Raw genomic sequence first — 22,063 nt, 5'->3', positions numbered from 1 at the left:
ATTCTAAGATATAAGAATTATTATTTTAATATAACTTGGAGAATAAAATAATCTATACAATTCTAATTAAATACAAAATTCTAAGCTGAAAAACTTTGTAATAATAAGAGAGGTTGGTTGCAATTAGTTTTCTACAAAATAGCGTACGTCTTGTGTCACAAATGTAGATTCTTTTTTTCCTTTTCTTTACTAGACAACAATTTTCTTTTGAGTAGTTCTTTTTGCAATGCAAAAACAGCTTCATACAATCTCATAAACAATTAAAATGACCAAAATATCCATTATGTATTCTTCCTTTTTTAGTTTTCAAAATTCAAATTTTACTTTGGTCTTCTTCTTCCTAATAATTACAAATCAGTTACTATTTTGTTGGTGCCGCAATAACACCGTCGACCTGCTGAGTGCAGTCACCAGACCACCAACTATTGCTGCCATGCTTGGCTATTATATTAGCTGAATTTAAACAACTTAGAGATGAGACTATTATGGCCATTATAATATTGGGTCTAATCATTTTACCCTCTGTTCAAAGGCTTTCTTCCTCAACTCATCCCAAGGCAACATATTTTTCACATAGGGAATCAATTAAAAATAAAAAATAATAAAAAATAGCTTACTATTGAAAACAGCTTGAGATGGGCAAGAAGAGAGAGTTAGAAAAAGCCAAGGTGGGAGAAGGCAAAGAGAATCGTCATTCGCTTAGAGCTAGGGTTGGGTCAAGAGTAAGAAGCCTTATCGGAGAAGGTCCACCATGGCTCGTCGGCAATGCTACTTGTTGAAATTCTGGCAATGAAGCATAGAAGAGAAAGACGAAGTAGAGAGACACACTTTGATAAAATTCATTAAAAAAAATAAAAAATGAAAAACATTTAATAAGGACATTGTTGGAATTTAAAAATTATGGAACTTGGTAGAGATTTTTCTACAGTGTAAGTAGCATTTCTCTTTCCTTTTACACAAAAATATTAGGTCATTGTTTGCAATTTTCTTTTATTTGGAATTTTAAAATTTAAAACTCCAACATACTAGTTTTGAATTACTCAAATTACCAATGACGATCTTCCGGTTGCCAACAATAAGCTAGCTTCGTTAAAATCCCAATGAAACCCAGCAGCATTGTTTTTTTTGTTTTTTTATTTTATTATAATAATAAATAAGTGTAATTATGACATATTTTGAGAGGTGCCTGAATGATATTTACCTTTTTCTAATAATTACTTCAGCTAAACTTTGTTGCTGTAATTTTTAAGATAGTGCATTCTAGTTACCAAAAAAATAAAAATAAAAATAAAAATAATAATAATAATAAAAATAGTACATTGTCATATAATTCAAAGCCAAACACATTACCACACTTTTATTTATTTATTTATTAATTTTTGGACTCACAAAGTAACAGAATAAATACTTTTACAGTACAAATACAATACAATACCAAATAAGACACAAATATAATAAAATACAATAACAAATATTGTTATACGACAAACACCATAATGACATTATTCAAACCATATAAACTTGTATGCCCAACTCATAGTTCACTAAGCATATTGATTTTTGACTGAACTGCAATAGTAAATCAAACATCTTGGAGGGTGAATACTGCAACAAGTATGGGGAATCTGTTACTTCCAATGGATATAGATAAGGAGCATCCGTATTGATTGTCTACGTCTTTAACACTATCATGACAAATGCCGCTAACCTGCATTTTATTATATATTACCGGCCAATGATCGGGATTCAAGAAGTGGTCTTTTTCACGGACCTCCGAATATATCTGGAGAATTTTTGTTTATCGAAATTGTAAAATGATCCCCCAAAAAAAAAAAAAAAAAAAGGCAAACATGCAAAAGCACATTTTATAATGTTGTCCTTAGTGGAAAAGTTCAAACCCAAAGCTTTTACTTGGATCTCCTTATTTTTTTTTTTTTTTTTTTGGGGGGACAAATTATGGGATTCTTTCATAAACTATTTAGACATAAATCCAAGATTTTGTTTATCCTAATCAAATATCATGAAAAACATATATGTAGATTTTACACTATCTTAATCTTGTCCCATCCATCCTATCTTTGTGTATCTAATAATTACATATATGAAATTGGTTTGAAAGTTTGACGGGTACTATGAATATACTTACCTTGGGGGTATTATTTATTTTATCAGTAGGATTGTCCCATGACACCATCCAATCACAATCAACTCCTCTTGGATCCTTTCCACTATACACAATGGCCCCAGTAGCGTAAGGTTTATCCCTCGATAATGGAACATGCAGAAAGGCAGCCCATTGTCCATTGGCAATCTCCATTGGATATGGAGTTGGTCCAGGATGTCCATTACCCCAATCATAGTGGGTGACATACCTTATAGGATTCCCAGTGGCATTATAGAGTAGGCAAAGTGTTCCCCCAAGGTCACCATCACATTGTTCCTTCATGTCCTGCAGATACTGGACAGCTCTCATACTCTTTTCCTCTGCATTCTTCATGTTGAGAGCCACACGAGCTCTGTCTTTGCTTTCTATATTGTTTTCAAATGCATAATCAGGCAGTCCTTTTAAAGTTGAGTTTGTGATGGGGTTACCAAACAAACCGTCTCCCATATCTGAAACATTTCAAATTTCGCTTAAAAATTGACGAAATTAATAGTGTATATGATAGTTAGGATTTACTGTTTATGTGATATAAAATTTAACAGTCATTAATGGTCGTATACAAAAAATCTAGTAATAGTAGATGTTAATCAATTACATATTTTATATATATTTTTTTGTTTCTTTTTAAAAAATATTTTTTTATGAAAAAATTTTGCTTTTAAACTTACAATATCTAAAATCGGCTTCTCTTTCATTTTATATATTAGCATTGAAAAGTATTTTTTTAAAACAGTGTTTATATTGCTTATATAGCATTGATAATTTTAACAATTCATATTCCTATTGGACATGCCTTAAATAAAGTAAAATCTAAGCCAGAGATAAATGTTGAAACTAGCTATGTTAAGCTAATGTGGAAGAACCAAAATAGACATCATTGAGGAGAAAGTCTCTCATTGTAGAAAGTTGGACAATATATATCAGCAAAATATATATATATATATATATATATATATGTATACATATAAAAAAGGCACATAATTAATTAATTGTGTTTTAGACAATAACAATTGAAAACTAATTCTGTATCGGCTCTTTATTAAGTAGACATTGGTGCTACCTATACAGCAAGCTCTTCAACGTCTACATCATTAAAATCCACATTTCTATTCTAATGGTTAAAGATTATCCTTAATGGGTTAATATAGATTTATTATCTGTGTAATATAAAAATCAATATCGTTGATATCTAGATACTATGAATAGACAATCAATTTATTTAAAAAATATTTTTCAATAATATTGTACAAAATCTATTTGTAATTATTAATTAATTACATATTTTATCATTTTTTTTTCTTTTCAGAAAAAAATGAGAAACTTTTGACTTTAAGCTCACGATGTCTGACATCAATTTAACATTTAGTTTAAATATTATCATTGGAAAGATTCTTGTTTTTAAAAAAAAAAAAAAAAAAAAAAAAAAAAAAAACAAACAAACAAACAATGTTTACGTCACTTTGTGTAGCATCTTAATTTTGACAATCTACATTTTCACGAAGATGCTTTCAACAAAGTAAAAAAAATAGAAGCCAAAGAAAAACATTCCAACCACATAAGAAAATTAAAGGGAATTAAATGTTGAAACTAGCTATGTTAAACTTGTCATCAACAATGAAAATATTTTACTAGGAATAATATTTTGTTATTCTCTTCAGAACCATCAAAATACAACCACAAGACATATCAATGCTAAAGCCCCATGCATCAAAAGTAAATCGAGGTACGAGACAGTACTTACTATTTACCTTACCGGTGGAGAGAGACCTAAGCAGATATCAGCGGTACTCTATGAGAATGAGCAAAAAGAGAGATGGCAAGACAAATTAAGCACGAGGTACCAAAAGTAGTGTCCTTACTTATAGACAAAAGGAAATTACAAATATAAAGACAAAATATGCCCATGTTTATCTTTGTCTTTTATAGTGGTTTATGTTTAGATCTTTACAAATTTTATAATCAAATAATAGAGAATTTTTTTTTAATTAATGTAGTGGAAATCGTAATTAAATTTTTTTCTCAATAATTATTTTTATAATACGTTTAGTATGAAATATGAATAGTCATTCCAGTGAATAAAAAATAAGGAATAGGAATCTTAAACCTTTTTTTTTTTTTCCTATGCTTGGTTATGCCATTGGATTAAATATAATATACGGCATAAATAAATAAATATATATATATATATTTTTTAATTATTCTGTATATTCTTTTGAAATTTTGAATATTTATGTTTATACTCTTTGTAATTTTATTTCAAAAATTTTAATTAAATCTATTAATGTTTAAAAATGTAACTTATTATATTAAATTTAATTTACTATATATACTTTTGTTTTTATGTGATTTTTAAAATATTTTTTGTATATATAGTTTAAATATGTAGATACTGTATATGTTGTTTAAGATTTTTAAGAGTTATCAATTTTGTGTTTAATTTTTATCATATTTTGGGTGAAGGCATAATTGTTCCTTAACGTTTTGGAAAGGAATAAACTATTACTTCAGTTTTCCTTAAAGTTTTGGAAAGGAGTAAACTATTACTTTAGTTTTCCTTAAGGTTTTGGAAAGGAAAAAACTATTACTTTAGTTTTGGAAAATAATTCTTGCCAACAAAAAAACGGCATAATTGTTCCTTAAGGTTTTGGAAAAGAATTCTTGCCAACAAAAAAAGGGGTTTTGGAAAAGGAATAACTATTTTTTAAGTTTTTTATAAATAATTATTGTTTAAGATAGGAGAACAATTGATCCTAAAGAATATATGTTCTTTGACATAAAACCAAGAAATTATAAATTTATCTAATCGTATGGAATATTATTATATTCATTCCTTCCATTATTTCCGCCTAAGGGCATCAAGAAATTTATGAAGATGTTCATCAAGTGATTTACCAAAAAGAAAAAAAGAAAAAATTTATAAAGTGATGAGATATTATTATTTGGTTGGTTAAAAAATTAATATAATCTAAATATAAATATTTTTAAATATTATATAATGTGTAAAATATTTATTAATATAACCTAAAAAATTTTAAATTATTTCATATGTATATAGTTTAGATATGTAGATAATGCATCATGTTTTAGATTTTAAAGATTTATCAATTTTATATTTGATGTTTATTATTATTTGGGTAAGTTTTAGAAATGATCTGTTATTTTTTAAAATAGGAGAATTATTAATCCTAAAAGATATGCATTCTTTGACATAAAAACTAATTAAACATAAATTTATCCAAATCTATATGCTTCCATTCCTTCCGGGGCACCAAGAATTCTATTAATATGTTTATTAATTAATTTACATAAATAGAATGTTTACATAGTGATGGAATTTTATTATTTGATCGGTTAAAAATTAATATAAACTAAATATAAATATTTTAAATATTTATATAATGGATAAATATTTATTAATATAACGTAAATATTTTATTATTTTTATAGTTTAAATATGTTGATAATTTATAAATGTTTAAGATTTTTATAAATGTGTATAAATGTCTCTCCGGTGAACAATGAATGAACTTGCCGTATACGTACTGTGAAGTGTTTATTGGATTCGTTTCCTTAATTAATTTGTAATTACATTCATAAAATCAAATACCTTTGATTATGCTATCAATAAATAATAATATAAAAAAAGCCCCTCTTAATATACTGAAACATTTTTATATGCAATTAAGAAAGAGACTATTCCTTCCTTTGCAGCCATCTTAATTTCTTCAATCATATGGTGTTCTATGGATATATATAGCCCGATGTACATATATATATAGTGCATTTAATTTGATAAAATATATAGTACTATTTCAGTTGGATTCTAAGAATTATTATTTAATATAACTAGGAGATTAATCTATACAATTCTAACTAAAGCCAATTTCTTAAGCAAATACACTTGTAACAATAAAAGAGTTTGGTTGCAATTAGCTGGGTTAATACAAAATATGTAAAATAGCCTACATTATGTGGTAATTTGTGCCACAAATGTTATATTCCTTTTTTTTTTTTAATTATTCTTTTCTTTCCTAGAGAAGAAATTTTCTTTAATGTAAAAAATTAGATCATTGATCACTCACTTCGATTGCTAATTTACTTATTTGGGATTCTAACATTTAAAACTCCAACATACATTTATCCGTAATTAAATGTAAAACGGGTTATATAAATGAATAATAGTTTAAACTCTGCTAAATTAATCATTACCCCCCCCCCCCCCCCCTCTCTTTTTTTTTCTTTCTTTTTTTTCCTGATGGGGGCTAGTTTTGGGCCCCTCTATTTTATTCTCTTCTTTGGAACATTCCCAAATTTGGGCTTGACGGGCTTGCTGAAGAGTTAGACAGAGTCAGAGCACAGCAAGTCTAAGGCCTATAGGGATGCTCGGCTGTTCTTAGCATGATGGTTCTGAATGAGGTAGAAGTAGCTAGTTTCATAGATTCCGGTATGTTGGATCCATGCAAAAGAACCAAAACTCATCCGGCTCATTGTTTCAATGAGTGGTTGCTCTAAATTCCACAGGTGTCGATCCAGCCATCCCTAGTCATCATTAAGCGAAAATTTAACCCATTTCAAATGTTACAGATGGGTAATATTGTTGCATTGACAATTTATCTACCAATGAAGTTTTATTTTTAAATTAATTAGCCTAAAGTCTCTATGGGCACCTCGAACAATAATCCAAGTCTTAATCTTTCATCTTTAATATTAAAAAAAAGAAAAATTAAATACATTTTGTCTTCCTTTGCATTTTACCACCTAAACTGCTATATTTGGGAAAAAAAAAATAAAAATTTGAAAAAAGGCCATGGATCACAAGAACAGAACTAGCATGAGGATCGGCGACCCACACAAGATTCAAGACACAACCCAAATAAGAAGAAGCTATCCTCAGTTTTCTTCTTACACTTGATGACTTTACTGGTTTAAGACCACGCGAGGCGCAACATTATAAACTGCCAAAGCAACTTGAACTATTAAATTTATAAGAAAGCATGTAAAGCCAACATTGATACTACTGTCATATCACAGATTCCATTTGTTCAATTGTTACCCCTCTTTCCCTACTTTCTCAGTACAAACATTTTAACATTTGGAATTTGATTCCCTACAAGTGTAGCCTCAGAGATTGCATTGGGTTTTCCATTTGTGCAGCCTACCAATTAAACTTAAAAAAATAAAAAACAGTCAAAGTTTTTCTTCCCTGTACCATTTGTTTTACTGAAAAAAACATTCCTCAAACACCCTTTTTCCATCAGTTTACATACAATCATACAAATTTCTTAAACCTTTTAGTTTCACTGCTTTTTCGTCAATAATTTAACAAAAAAGTTAACGATGAAAAACAGCACCTATACACTCATCAAATGTAATTTGGACTCTCCCCAATTTTTTTTTTTTTTTTCCTTCAGTATGTTTACAATGTTAAATTTCCAAACGAGATTTAAAATCCAGATTAAATAGAAATCTTATTCTTTTGCAAAAGAGAAAAGTTAAGAACTTGATAATTAAACACTAATAGCTATACCAGCATAATTGAGAATGTAGGATAAGCTATTGCAGCCACGAGCCTTGACGCCGAGCCGAAGAAAATCACGCTGGCGCTGCTGAAGAAGGTGGCGTATTCTAACGGCGGCGGTGTCCGTTATGCTCAGGGCTTGGCGTTTGATGCTGGGTCTCACCTTCGACAACAATGAAGATGAACAAGGAGCTGCCATTTTTGCTCTCTTCGTTTGCTTTTTTATTTTATTATTGTTATTATTATTATTTTTTAACTTCCAGATTTGAAATTCCTAGTCCAGTAATGGAGATAAAACTGCAATCAGCTTAGAGGGACAATGCCGATTTCATATAAATAAATAAATACCGCGGAAAAAAAAATCAATCCAAAGCTCAGGAAAACTGGAAAAATAACAACAATGATAATTCAATTGCGAGGGAAAATGAAATTCATTTGTTAGAGTGTTATTAGACCCTCCACGTCACCTTATGAAAGTCAACAAAAAAAAGAAGCTTAAGAGAGTCACATACTTAGTTTTGTTAGCTACAGCTGTTAGCTTAGTCACGTTGACAGTTTTGCTATAGCTGTAATCTTACAGAATAGGCATGTGCGGTGGTTGAGTGCTATAAATATATGTCCTGTAATAGCTTCTGTGGTAAGCAGCAACATTTAATAAAGTAAATCATTTTCTTTCTTATTTTTCTTCCTTATTCTCTCTGTTTTCTCTGCATTTTCTAGCCATTTACTACCAAACAGTTCTATCATGGTATCAGAGCCAAATGTAATTCAATTTTTTTTGCAGCCAAACACTTGCACATTTCAGCCTAAACTACAAACATTTAAAAGAATCAAAGTAAGAAAATAAAGAAAAATAGTATTATTAATCTTCTTTGGTGTGCTTCTGCTAGATTGTTTGTCATCTTTTTTTCAAAAAAAAAAAAAAAATCATTTTTCCATGTCTTTATTACCATTTTTTGTTTTTTTGATGCTTCACACTTTAACTCTCTCTATATCTCTGTGTATTTTTCTATCTTTTCTGTTCCGTTCAAACCCTTCGCAGGATATTAAAAGCCCATCTTAATATACTGCAAGTCATTCATCATTCACGGATTCACGGGGAAACATTATTTTATGCAATTAAGAACAAGACTCTTTCTTCCTTTGCAGCGATTTTCATTTCCATCTTAATTTCTTCAATCATATGGTGTTCTATGAATATATATGTATATATACATAGCACCATTTCAATTGGATTTTAAAAAATAAGAATTATTATTTTAATATATGACTTGGAAAATAAAATAGTCTATACAATTCTAATTAAAGGCAAAATTCTAAGCCGATACAATTGTAATAATAAGAGAATTTCATTGCAATTAGTTTTCTACAAAATAGCGTACGTCTTGTGTCACAAATGTTATATTCTTTCTTTTTCTTTTTTTTTTCTTTTCTTTATTAGAAAACAATTTTCTTTTACGCAAAAAAAATTAAGTAAAAAATTAAGTCATTATTTGCTAATTTTCTTTTATTTGGGATTCTAAAATTTAAAATTCCAACATAATAGTTTTGAATTACTCATATTACCAATGGCAGTGTTCCGGTTGCCATCAATTGGCTAACTTCATTAAAATCTCAATGGAACCCATCAGCATCGTTTAGTTTGGTTTTTCTTAAAATAAATTTAAGTGTAATTATGATAAATTTTAACGGGTTCCCAAACAATATTTACCTTTTTTCAATAATTACTTCGGCTAAACTTTGTTGCTGCATTTTTTAAGATAGTGCATTGTAATTATCAAAAAAAAAAAAAAAAAACACAAAAACAAAAATAGTACATTGCAATGTAACTTAAAAGCCAAACACATTACCACCCTTTTATTTATTTATTTATTTTTGGACTCACAAAGTAGCAGCACAAATAATTTAACAATACCAATACAATATAAGACCAAATGAGACATTAATATGATAAAATACTATAATAAATTTGTCATATGATAAACATCATAATGACATTATTCAAACCATATAAACTAGCATGCCCATCATAGTTCATTAAGGATATTGATATTTGAAAATATATTTCAAATATATATATATAGTTGTATTGTAGTGCCTGCAGTTAGACTGAACTGCAATAGTAAATCAAACATCTTGGAGGGTGAATACTGCAACAAGTATGGGGAATCTGTTACTTCCAATGGATACAGATAATGAGCATCCATATTGATTGTCTACGTCTTTAACACTGTCATGACAAATGCCGCTAACCTGCATTTTATTATATACTGCCGGCCAATAATCAGGATTCAAGAAGTGGTTTTTTTCACGGATCTCCGAGTATATCTGGAGAATTTTTGTTTATCGAAATTGTAAAATGATTAAAAAAAAAAAAAAAAGCAAACAAACAAAAGCACATTTTATAACGTCTTCCTGGGTGGAAAAATTTTAACCCAAGCTTTTACTTGGATCACCTTATTTATTTATTTATTTTTTTGGGGGACAAATTATGGGATTCTTTTTTAAACCATTTAGACATATATCCAAGATTTTGTTTATCCCAATCAAATATCATTACAAACATATATGTAGATTTTACACTATCTTAATCTTGTCCCATCCATCCCATCTTTGTGTACCTAATAATTACGTTAATTACATATATGAAATTGGTTTGAAAGTTTGAAGGGTACTATGAATATACTCACCTTGGGTGTATTATTTATTTTATCAGTAGGGTTGTCCCATGACACCATCCAATCACAATCAACCCCTCTTGGATCCTTTCCACCATACACAATGGCCCCAGTAGCGTAAGGTTTATCCCTCGATAATGGAACATGCAGAAAGGCAGCCCATTGTCCGTTGGCGATCTCCATTGGATATGGAGTTGGTCCGGGATGTCCATTACCCCAATCGTAGTGGGTGACATACCTTATAGGATCCCCAGTGGCATTATAGAGTAGGCAAAGTGTTCCCCCAAGTTCACCATCACATTGGTCCTTCATGGTCTGCAGATACTGGACAGCTCTCACACTCTTTTCCTCTGAACTTCTCATGTTGAGAGCCACACGAGCTCTGTCTTTGCGATCTATATTCCTGTTATCTTCATAATCAGGCATTCCTTCTAAAGTTGCGTTTGTGATGGGGTTACCAAACAAACCGTCTCCCATATCTGAAACATTTCAAAATTCCTATAAAAATTAACAAAATTAATAATGTATATGATAATTATAAATTGTTATTTATATGATATAAAAATTAATATTAGTGGTACTATACAAAAACTCTATTGATAGCAGTTGTTAATCAATTACACATTTTATAAAACTCTTTTTTCTTTTTAGGAAAAAAAATATTTTTTTATGAAAAATTTTACATGTTTAACATCGGCTTATATATTAGCATTGGAAAGTATGTTTTCAAAAAAACAATGTTTATATTGCTTATCTGCACTGATAATTTTAACAATTTATATTCCTATTTAACATGCCTTAAATAAAGTAAAAATATAAAACAAAGAAGCATATAAGAAAGATAAAAGACAAATGTTGAAATTAGCTATGTTAAACTCAATAAAAATATTTTGCCAAGAATAATTTTGGTTATTCTCTTCGAAATTGATAAAATACAACCGCAAGATATACTAAATGCTAAAGACTACTAATCAAAATGAAGCACTCAACTTAAAGCTAGGCAAAGCTGAAAGTAGGAAAGGTAGAGTGTATATATATATATATATATTATTTAAGATCTCAAACAAAAACAAAAGCAAACAGTTATAATCTTAGAAAGGATTGGTGATTGTCCTTTATTGGATAAAATGGTCCATGTTTTATCTTATCTTTAATATTTCATCATTATAACCTCACAAATTTTATCTTCAACCAATGGGGAATCTTCTTTTTTCGGTTAGTCTGCCAGTGGAACTCATAATTATTTTTGCATCTTAGTAATTATTTCAGAATAGCGCTTAGGGATAAATTATTCAGCGCTTAACATGTATCAGCTGGCATGTGATTTGGTACACATAACAAATAAAAAGATGCCATCTATATCATTAATCACGCACCAAATCACCAACAAACACCGTTATCAACTTTTTATTCTTCTTTTATTATTAATTCTGTTTCGGAAACGGATTTTTTTTTTTCCACATATTCTTGCTCAGATCTCTCCATCTCCATTAAACTCACACTTTGCTCCATAGCTCTAACATTGCTCAAAATTTATATTTATTTTGTGCAAAATACTTATTGATCAACAACGAAAAACATTCCAAACACAAACAAGACAATGATCCAAATTATGTAACAACAAAAGGCAAAGTTAGAATCTCTAAACAAATGAACTCACGGTAAAACTTTTGAAATTAATTTTTCTCATTTTTTCCATTAAATATTCATAAATTCAAAAAATTGCTCATAATATATATTTCAACAAGAAATCAAATTAATTTTTAGAAGAAAGGGGAGAGAGAAGAAAGAAAGAGATGGCATCTAAAATCCAAAATAATTTTATTCTATGAGATCCATTCATAAGAGAAAATCTAATGCATTCAAGGTTCGAGGAGAGTGGATGATGCAAAAGAGAAAGTGGTTGAGGAAGCTAAAGCTAAAAGCCCAATACTCATTCCATTTCAAAAGTTAGATTATATGTTCTTGTATGGGAACCTGATGAAATCGTCACTGAAAAAAAGAAACCATAGAAATGGGATAATTTTTTTTTACCAAAAACCTAAAACCAAAGGATAAAACTTAATAATAACAAATAATAATATTATTGAAAAAAAAATATTGACAGTGAATGGGAAATGGAAACGGTGTTAGTTGTTGATTTGGCTCAGAAATCTCACGTGTTGTAGATATTACACATGTATTTATATTATTTGTCATGTGCACCACATAAGATAATACACCATGTCCATTGAATAATTTTTCGTGCTAAGGGGACCAAGATGCTTAAACAAATACCACAAATATAAAATATCTTTGTTTTGTTCTTGATGAGTTTGATATTCTGAAGACTAATATTAATATATTTCATTTCGATTTACAAGGAAAAAATGTCTCCATCATATGGTGTTCTTTGAATATAATATATATATATATATATATGTAGCCGGATGTATATGTACAGTACTTTTTCAATTTGATTATAAGAATTATATATTAATTAATATAACCAGGAGAGTAATCTATACAATTTTTAGTAAACATAAATTCTAACCTAATGAACTTATAATAATAATTAAAAGAGTTTGGTTGCAAGTAGATTTCTACAAAATATGCAAAATATATAGCGTAACACTTATGTCACGAACGTATATTCTCTCTCACCTTTTTTTTTTTTTTTTTGAATTACACAAATTACCAACAGCGATCCTTCTGTCTCTGCTCCACCGCATAATTGCGCCGAATTCATAATGTCAGGACCCGTCCAAAATTTTCCATCGGAACCCTAAATAAGCCCTGATCCCACGAAAACTCTACCGGACCCTCCAATAGAAAATCCGGCAGAACCTCTCCTAAAGGTTGGACTTACCATAATTTTCTTGCACTGAAAACACACTTCTATATTTCTCTCCTTATTCCTCCCACAATACTATAAGTTGAATCCACAAATTTACAGCACTCCAAATGCATAACAGTAATCCAGTGTATAATTAATACATAAAATGTCCGAGACAGTATACAGAGCTTCATGAAGTACTATTAAGTATAGAAATTATGCAATAAGGATGAAATAAATATTACAATTGAAATTAACAAAGACAAAGGTAACTTCTCGAACTATGACCACGACGGAAATTAGGTTCGCTCCGGAAGAACGTCTACCACCCCTTGCACCTAAGGGAATGGAATTTAAAAATATGAGATGCTAATCATCTCAGTGAGTGACCCTATCTACTGAACACTTTTAATGTTAGTAATATAACAAATAAAGGAACTTAATTAATACCAACAAATAAATAAATAAATAAATAATAAACATTTGAAAGTAATATTTTCTCTCAAAACCCTCACTATTCACTCCGTTGGAAATGTTCCCCTTTTAAAACATTTCACAAAACCCGTTATTCATATTTTCCGAAAATCAAGGGATCAATTAATTTAATAAATAATAATTAAATAACCCAAATATAAATAAAATGTAATAAAATATAATAAATAATTTTTGGACACTTTAGGGTTTGAAATTTCTATTCGAAAATTTATACTTGACGCACCACACCATATACCAGTGATGCCCTCTGATACCCAGTGTCCCGAGCACCGACTGGCGGGGAAGTTAAAGAGAGAAACTTGCATACGGCGCTTCGGCGTCCCGACAGCGCCGCTGCTGAAACCGTCATCCCGACCACGGAGGGGGACGGCTATGTGCACTATATAAAACTTGCCTACCCTCGGTCCAATGGCAACTCACGGGAGACATAATAACTCGCGCGCTAACCACATATACAGCCAGAACACCAATACTGTATGAGTGCGTCTAAAATAATTATTAAATTTTCTATTACCATACCGATTTTTCAAAAATCACCGTGGAAATTATACCAGTTTTCAAATTCAACATCCCACATTTTCTTTTAACATTTCCGGTACGAAACCATCGATAACAATATACCAATAATTTTTCTCGTAGTACAAAGTCCAACAAATAATATTCCATGGGCATAATTATCAAATTTAAAACCACCAATTTAAACAAATATTTTCCTTAAAATATTTAAACCAATTATGCCCAAAAAATAATATAAAAATCCAAACACAATTAATTAATGAAAGTACTTTGCTCATGTGTAATAAATACAATTAAATCACAATAATAAAAATCGGGGATTTCTTAATAACCCAAAATTCCATTTAACACCAATAAACATATACGTACTTATAAAATAATATTTTTCCACAATTATAATTAATTTTCCACCACATGAGTATAATTCCAGATTTCAATTTAACGCCAAATAAATATAATTAATCACCCCAAAATAGTTTTAAAGATGCGTCACTCATCTGGAGCACGCAATTAACCTAAGATCCTCCATGGGATCAATTCCACGATGCACATGTGCTCCTAGAACAACGATTCACATACAGTCAAATAAATTAATATTTTATTCGGATAAATAATAGCCGACACCCGGGGGGTCTAACACAAACGTTAACCAAAATTGAAAAATTATAAGTTTATGGAAAGCTTGTGAGATGAGGATCACATTACCGACCTCCACTGAGCTCAATTCAATCGGTGGTGGCCGGTATTTGGCCAGAAAGCTTCGGCCGAGTTTAAACTTGAGGGATCTCTCAAACGGTGGGGATTTTGGGCAATCTAACCTCGGAAATGGACTCAAAGGGGTCAAAAATGGTGGGATAGAGGTATGGGGTGAGCTGGGTTAGCCGGAAAACACACAAATCGAGGAGAAAGAAAAACTCTGGCCGTCGAGCTTCATCGGCTCGATCTGGGCGCGTCCGGTGTCCGGTGGCCGGAAAATTTTAGGGCCGAGCTCGCCTCCTCCCTCCACTCTTCTCTGGCCTGCGCGTGTAACAAGGTGGTGGCCGGAAAATGTGCAGCAGGGAGAGATATATCGACGGGAAGGAGAAAATGAAGAAAGAAGGAGAAAAAGGAAGAAGAAGAAGAAGAAAGAAAAGAGGGGCCCGTGGCCTTTTTTTCCCATGTGGGGGAAAGGAAAAAAAAGAAAAAAGAAAAGAAAAAGAAAGAAAAAGAAAATAAAATAAAATAATTAAATAATATTATTATATAAAATAACAATAATAAATAATATGGTATTAAGCATGGTTGACATGTGGCATCTCAACATGGTGACACATGGTCATATTTATTAAGTCACACGTGGCACATTTTTACACGTTTAAAAATAATATTAAAATAATACAGTATTGAAAAACTCTACAGGTCCATAACTTTCAAACCACATGTCCAAATCGGACGTGCCGCTAGTCTACGGACTCGCATTGATGAGTACTTCACAACCATGCATGAGTCAAAGTTCAACTTTGCATGAATAAAAAGTCAACTCGGGCATCCCTTGGACAGTTTGGACCTCAAGTTGTTTTGCTCATATCTTTCAAACCGTAGCTCCGTTTTCAACGTGCTACTAGTCTACAAATTCATGCCAATGTGTACTTCGTAACGGTACCTCAATCAACCTAGAATTCCATCTGAGTCAAAAAGTCAACTTTTGACCCATTCGGTCAACGGTCAACGGTCAACGGTCAACCTCGGTCAAAGTTGGAAAATTTCCGTTGTACTTTGGGATGGGGTGTTACACATAAAGTGTCAATCCACCTCCCCCAAATCATCCCTAAACAAAAATGATTAATGCTTGAAAAACAAAAGACGTGTTACTTGTGCTGGAGAGCCTTTTTCAACTTGAGAAGTGCTAGCTGCACTCAAAATCCACTCTCTTGTGCACTCTTCGTTATATATGAATGATTCCTTTTTCCAAAATTAAATGCTCATCACACAAATAAATATCCACTATTTTTTATTTTTATTTACTAAATTGACATTTTTATTGATTTTTGTACTAAAAGAAATTTCCACGCACGTGTTTTAGTTTTCCATACACCAAATTGCCATTTTTTTGGCTTTATATTTTTTTCAGTTCTTAATCTTTGTAATATTTACCATCAGTTTTTTTTTTTTTTCTATTGAGTTTTTTTTTTATTTGCTAAACGAATATTTGCATAAGTATACCATACACAACTTATATATTTATTAATATTTGTTTAGATTTAAATGAATATTTGTTTATTTAATTCTAATTAAAAATATATTAAAAAATAAAATTTTAATGAATTAAATAAACAGGATACAATTAAATAAGCATAAAATAACTATATTACATTTAAAGTTGCTGGAATTAAGAATATATGCGATAGCACAAGCTGAAAGTGGTCACGTGCAGTAGGCTCCTTTTTTTTTCTTTTTTTTTCTTTTTTTTTTTCCTTTTCTCCTTGTAAAAAGTCAAGCTCTAAACTTTTTTTTTTTTTTTTTCGGGGGGAGCAATCTCTTCATTACATCAAAAAATAAGAAGGAAATCATCATTGCCCATCTAATTAAAACAAAACTCAACAGGTATGTAATTATAAAACCTTAAAAATGTTTTCCACCAAACAAAAAATATTAAAAAAAGTAGAGAGTCGCACTTTTGTACTTAGTGGTGGAAAAAAGGGCAATAGTAATATTTTGATTTTACTAAAAACGTAGCAGGCTTGTGTCACTTATTTGATGAAGAGAATGCATTAGAAAGTGCATTTTCGAGTGCAGCCAGCAGTCCTCTTTAAACTTTGAGTATTGTTTTGTTTGCATTATAAATGTTTATTAATATTTTTATCACCTAAAGCTCTTTCACATCATCACAGTTTACGAACAAAATTACTCTGGATATGAAGCCACATAGTCTTTATTTACTAAAAAAAAAAAAATAGAATTCATATGTAAAATCTGTGGATCCCACTTATTTTTGTGAGTAGGAATTATGGATGTGATTTTTTACGTGCAGTTACACAGTGAACAAAAGCGTGGCAAATCTAACCTCTCCGATGTCGTTAACCCATGCCACCACAAACCTGGTACAACGCCATAAGTAGATTTAAGAATGGGAGATAAAGTCTTGAATCTAAAGGTTAATGGTGCATTTAATTCACTGTTTACAAGTCCCCATGATTTGATTTGGTTAATTTGCCATGTACGTCTTGAAATCTGAAGATGATTTATACATGATGAGGCCAAAAAATAGAATGAGTAATTTTCCTTTACTTGTTAAATGTTTCAAAAATTGCCTTAGGCGTACACTCAATAGCATGAGGTGAACGTTTTTAAGGTGTTTTGTTTAAAATTTTGCACATCCAAGTAGTTTTGGAACCTCTGCCTCAAGGTGCATCTAGGAGTACACCCGATCATGAACATTCTTTAAAATATTAAGATTTCTAAAAGAACTGGATATTCATATTCTTTTAAGAAAATAAAGGAAAAATCATATATATATATATGGAAATTCTATGGTGAGGATGGTTCGCATGAGAACCGTAGTATTACTGACGGTTTTTTATATTATTAACGACAGTTTTTTATAAAATTATCACCAATACTATGAAAAACTGTCACCAATACTGTGGTCCGCATGAGGACCATCCGCACCATAGACGGACTGTATATATATATATATATATATAATCATATATATTTATATATATATGTTTTTCTTTCAGGAAAAAAGTAGACGCTACATAAAAAAAACGTTGGTTTTTCTAAAAAACGCCGATTTTGCATTGGCTTTGCTCCTGTTCCCCACGAAACTCCATCCGATCAGTCCTGACCATAGAATCTCTCTCTCTCTATATATATATATATACACACCATAGAATCTCTCTCTCTCTTTATATATTATAACGATGGTAAGGATTTTGAACTCTCCCTTTCTAGCAGATAACATAATGAAAAATTATATTTAATATGGAATTGAAGAATAATATTTAATTTTAAAACAAAAAATGCAATCATTTTAAAGATAGAGTACTAATCATCATTAATATATAATTTCTTATAAATGAGAGATTGAAGATTTTAGTACAAAATTTTGAACTCAGAATATAAATATGATCATAATGGTCGAAGTCAAAATCGTCCCCAAAGAACTATTATAAGTAGTTAATTAGATGAGAAAGAAAACATTAAGGATGGTAGTTAGGGATGAATTTCAAAACATTAGACTAAGATGTGATTATTATACCCTTTGACTTAGTGATTGATAAATTACCCTTTAAAGCAAAAATCTGATGTGACAATAATGTTTCCTAATTTTAAGCAAGGTTTGAAAAATCAGAAATTTCCATGAAATTTCTTTGATATTTCGGTTTTTCCGTGAGGTGGAAAGGAAATTTAGGTATTAAGTGGAAACAGGTAAAATATCCATATCAATTTTTTCACAATTTTGTCAAAAAATCCATAATTTTCATGGAAATTTTTTAAGTTTCCATGAAAGTTTTGAAATTTCTATTGAATTTAATTTCTTTTTATCAAAAAATTCATAAACATTATTGATGTTTAACTTTCTACTTATCCATTATTTTTTTACCATAATAAATTTAATATTTTTATAAATATTACAAAGTATATATAAATTATAATATAGATAAAAATACAAATATACATGTGAAATAAATAATAAATATTATAAAGTAGATGAATATTATAAATACATACGGGAAATATATTCTATAAAAATATAGCTAAATAAATTAATAAAATATTAATGAATATTTATGGAATGTTATAATAATAAGTCATGGATATCATTTTAAATTCAACCATTAGAAGATAATAATTTTGCATACAGTTTACCAATATTATATAATAATTATCTTACAACAGTGTAACACCCCGTCCCAAACCATGTCGGAATTTTTGCACGTTGATCGAGGTTGACCGTTGACCGAGTGGGTTAAAAGTTGACTTTTTGTTTTAGTTGAAATTTCTAGTTGACCATGGTACCGTGGCGAAGTGCATGATGCCCTGAGTTCGTAGACTGGTAGCACGTCGAAAACGGAGCTACGGTTTGAAAGTTATGGGCAAAACAAGTCGAGATGCAAACTGTTCAAAAGGTGCCGGGAGTTGACTTTTTATAGTTGTATAATTTTGTTTTAACTTTTGGATGGTTGTAAAGTACTCGTCGGTACGAGTTCATAGACTAGTGGCACGTTTAAAATGGACATCTCGTTAAAAAGTTATGGACATATGAAGTTTTCCGAATACCGTAATATTTTATTATATCTGACTTAAGTGCACAGTGACGCCACATGTCGACACCTGAGTGGTCCACGTGGGTGAATAGTGTCACCCACGGTGGCTTTTATTTGGCAAAAACGACGGGGGAGGAGAGAGAAAAAGAGAGAGGAGAGAGAAAGGGAGAGAGAAAATCGCCGGCCACCGGAGTTGTCAAATTTTTCGACCGATTCTTGCTACACACGCCGGCCAGACGAGAGCGTCTCCCCATTCCCGGCCGAACTCCAAAATCTCAAGGCCAACCGACTGGCAACGCACCCGGATCGGGGCTTTTTCCGGCAGCGGCGCAGAATCCTTCAACCACCGAGATCTCCATATTCTGGCCTCCGTTCTTGTCACCGCCGGTACCGTTGGAACCCTCTCCTTTCAAGCTACAAAACCTCCAAAAATCTCGGCCATCAACCACCGCACGCGCCACCGGTGGCGACGGTTTCCGGTGACCGCGATGGCTCGCCGAAGAAATCCCTGTTCCGGCGAGTACCCAGTCCCGTCTCTGGTCCCTCTCCATTTTTGGATCAATTAATTAATTTTCGGATAAGTTGGGGACTGTGTTTGGACAAAATTAGTCAAATTAATTAAAACTGGAGTTAAATTAGTGAAATTGGATATTATTAGGACCCATTAGGTGGTTCGATTTTGAAATATTAGGCTTAGGGTAAAAATTTTCAATTTTAGGTACCAGGTCCTAAGGACACGCGGTATAATTGGATTGCCCGGTGTCCAATTTATACAATTTTGTATTATTGTAAATTATTTTGAGACATTTGGATTATACGAGTGTCTCTGGTTTAGTTGTTTGGAGCCTGAGGAATATTTTGTTATATTACAAGTACTCGAGTTGAGCCTGGAGGCGATCCTGTAGAGGAGTAGGCGTGAGCATCTATAGTACTGTGAGTGGTTATACCATTTTTAAATGTTTTGGGTATATAGTATAATATATATATATATGGTTTAAATATTTTACGTATATATCATTTGATTGAAATGTTGTTTTATACATATATAAATATTTGCTTTCACATATATGTGTTATCATTTTATATGACTTTTGATAATATTTTAAGTGATTTTCAATTTTAATGGGTTCATAAATGGACTTGTGATATTTAAATATCTTGGTAATTAAATTGAGATTTTAAATCATTTTGGAAACTATTTGGTTTGAGAAACCAGATCGAAAATCATATGATTTTAAGCATGATCAAATATTTTATAATTTTATGTCCTTAAAATTGGTCTATGGTGAATATATTTCACTGTGGTATTTCTGGTTTTTATATGAAATAATGTTTTGAGATTTTTGAAATATTTAATTAAGCGGTGGAAGTTTAAATGTTAAATTATGATTTATGATATAGTATCGTTTGGAAAAGTATATATATAGTCTTACAAGATTGTTTCATGTATACTGTATTGGTTATTTTTAAATTGATGTACCATGTAATGCCAATACCTTGGTTCAGTATTATATTATATTATATTACCGAGCGCTGGGTTTACCACGGTGCCGTGAGGTTGGTTTCATCCAATGGTTATCTATTGTTACCATGGACTGTGAAGTCGGGTTTATTCGATGGTTTATTGTTATTGCCACGGTGCCGTGAGGTTGGTATCATCCAACAGCTTATTATTGCCACGAACCATGAGGTTGGGTACGTCCCGACGGTTATTTATTATTTCCACAACACCATTCATATATTGAGGGGCATGAGGTGAGTGTATCCCATGATTTACAGATTGGTACATCGTATGGTACATTGTATATGTTTGTATATATTGTTGATTTACAAATATTGTGGTGATTTCTGCATTTTCATATTTATTTGGTGGAACTATATTTATTATAGTCTATGCTCAAATGTTTATATATGGATTTGAGACATTTCATAATATTACAATGATCATTCATTCATACTTTTGAGCATCGGTTTTTATGATATTAATTGGGGTACAAGTTTGGATTTTGTGAAATGATTTTTAAATGGGGAACTTTTCAACGAGTTGAATGAGAGGTCTTGAGAGAAAGATTTTTCAGAAATAAATGATTATTTTTCTATTATACTATGCCACTCACTGAGATTTCTTTATCTCACGTTTTATTGTTTTAAATTTGTTCCTTTAGGCCCAGGCAGCTAGTAGCAGTCTACCTCGCGCATAGCTTATAGCTTGTTTCCTTCCACTACAGCAGCCGTATTTATCCTTTCTTCACCTATTGTTATCTTCTGGACTTCTTTATTACTTATTTGTACTCATAGATTTTGTCGACACTCTTAGAATGCTCTGATTTTAATTATGGGACTCAGTAGAGACAATGGTACTCATGTGTGTAGTTATGGCCTGTAGTACAGCAGGCCGGTTGTGGACTTATTTATATATATATATATATATATATTGAGGTATTAATATTAATGCTGGTGTTTGATTATCTATGTTTTAAGGTGAGGTTCCATTGGATATTTTCTAGGGATTGTCTAGTGGGACTTCACTAGGCGGGATCACCCGGGAGGTCCTGGGAGGGTTCCCGGGGCGGGTCCTGTCACAGCAACCCAAACACTGCCAGATAGGAGGTTAAAGAGAGAAACCGG

At 31.1% G+C, this 22,063-nt stretch overlaps 2 protein-coding genes across 2 annotated transcripts; both read right to left on the bottom strand.

Moving 5' to 3' along the window:
* Positions 1-1,357: 1,357 nt before the first annotated feature.
* On the bottom strand, positions 1,358-4,034 carry LOC107434171 (23 kDa jasmonate-induced protein-like). Its single transcript, XM_060820016.1, has 3 exons — positions 3,913-4,034; positions 2,147-2,613; positions 1,358-1,783 (listed from the first exon to the last, which is right to left on the bottom strand). The coding sequence occupies exons 2-3, from the start codon at positions 2,609-2,611 to the stop codon at positions 1,583-1,585; spliced, it is 666 nt and encodes a 221-aa protein (XP_060675999.1). The 5' UTR covers positions 2,612-2,613; positions 3,913-4,034; the 3' UTR covers positions 1,358-1,582.
* Positions 4,035-9,512: 5,478 nt separating this feature from the next.
* LOC107434167 (23 kDa jasmonate-induced protein) lies at positions 9,513-10,912 on the bottom strand. Its single transcript, XM_016045595.3, has 2 exons — positions 10,373-10,912; positions 9,513-10,010 (listed from the first exon to the last, which is right to left on the bottom strand). The coding sequence occupies exons 1-2, from the start codon at positions 10,835-10,837 to the stop codon at positions 9,810-9,812; spliced, it is 666 nt and encodes a 221-aa protein (XP_015901081.3). The 5' UTR covers positions 10,838-10,912; the 3' UTR covers positions 9,513-9,809.
* Between the last annotated feature and the right edge of the window lie 11,151 nt (positions 10,913-22,063).

This window comes from Ziziphus jujuba, chromosome 8 (genome assembly GCF_031755915.1).
Source record: "Ziziphus jujuba cultivar Dongzao chromosome 8, ASM3175591v1".
NCBI classification, from domain to species: domain Eukaryota; kingdom Viridiplantae; phylum Streptophyta; class Magnoliopsida; order Rosales; family Rhamnaceae; genus Ziziphus; species Ziziphus jujuba.
The sequence above is the reverse complement of the archived record's forward strand: the minus strand, read 5'-3'. Positions and strand labels throughout refer to the sequence as shown.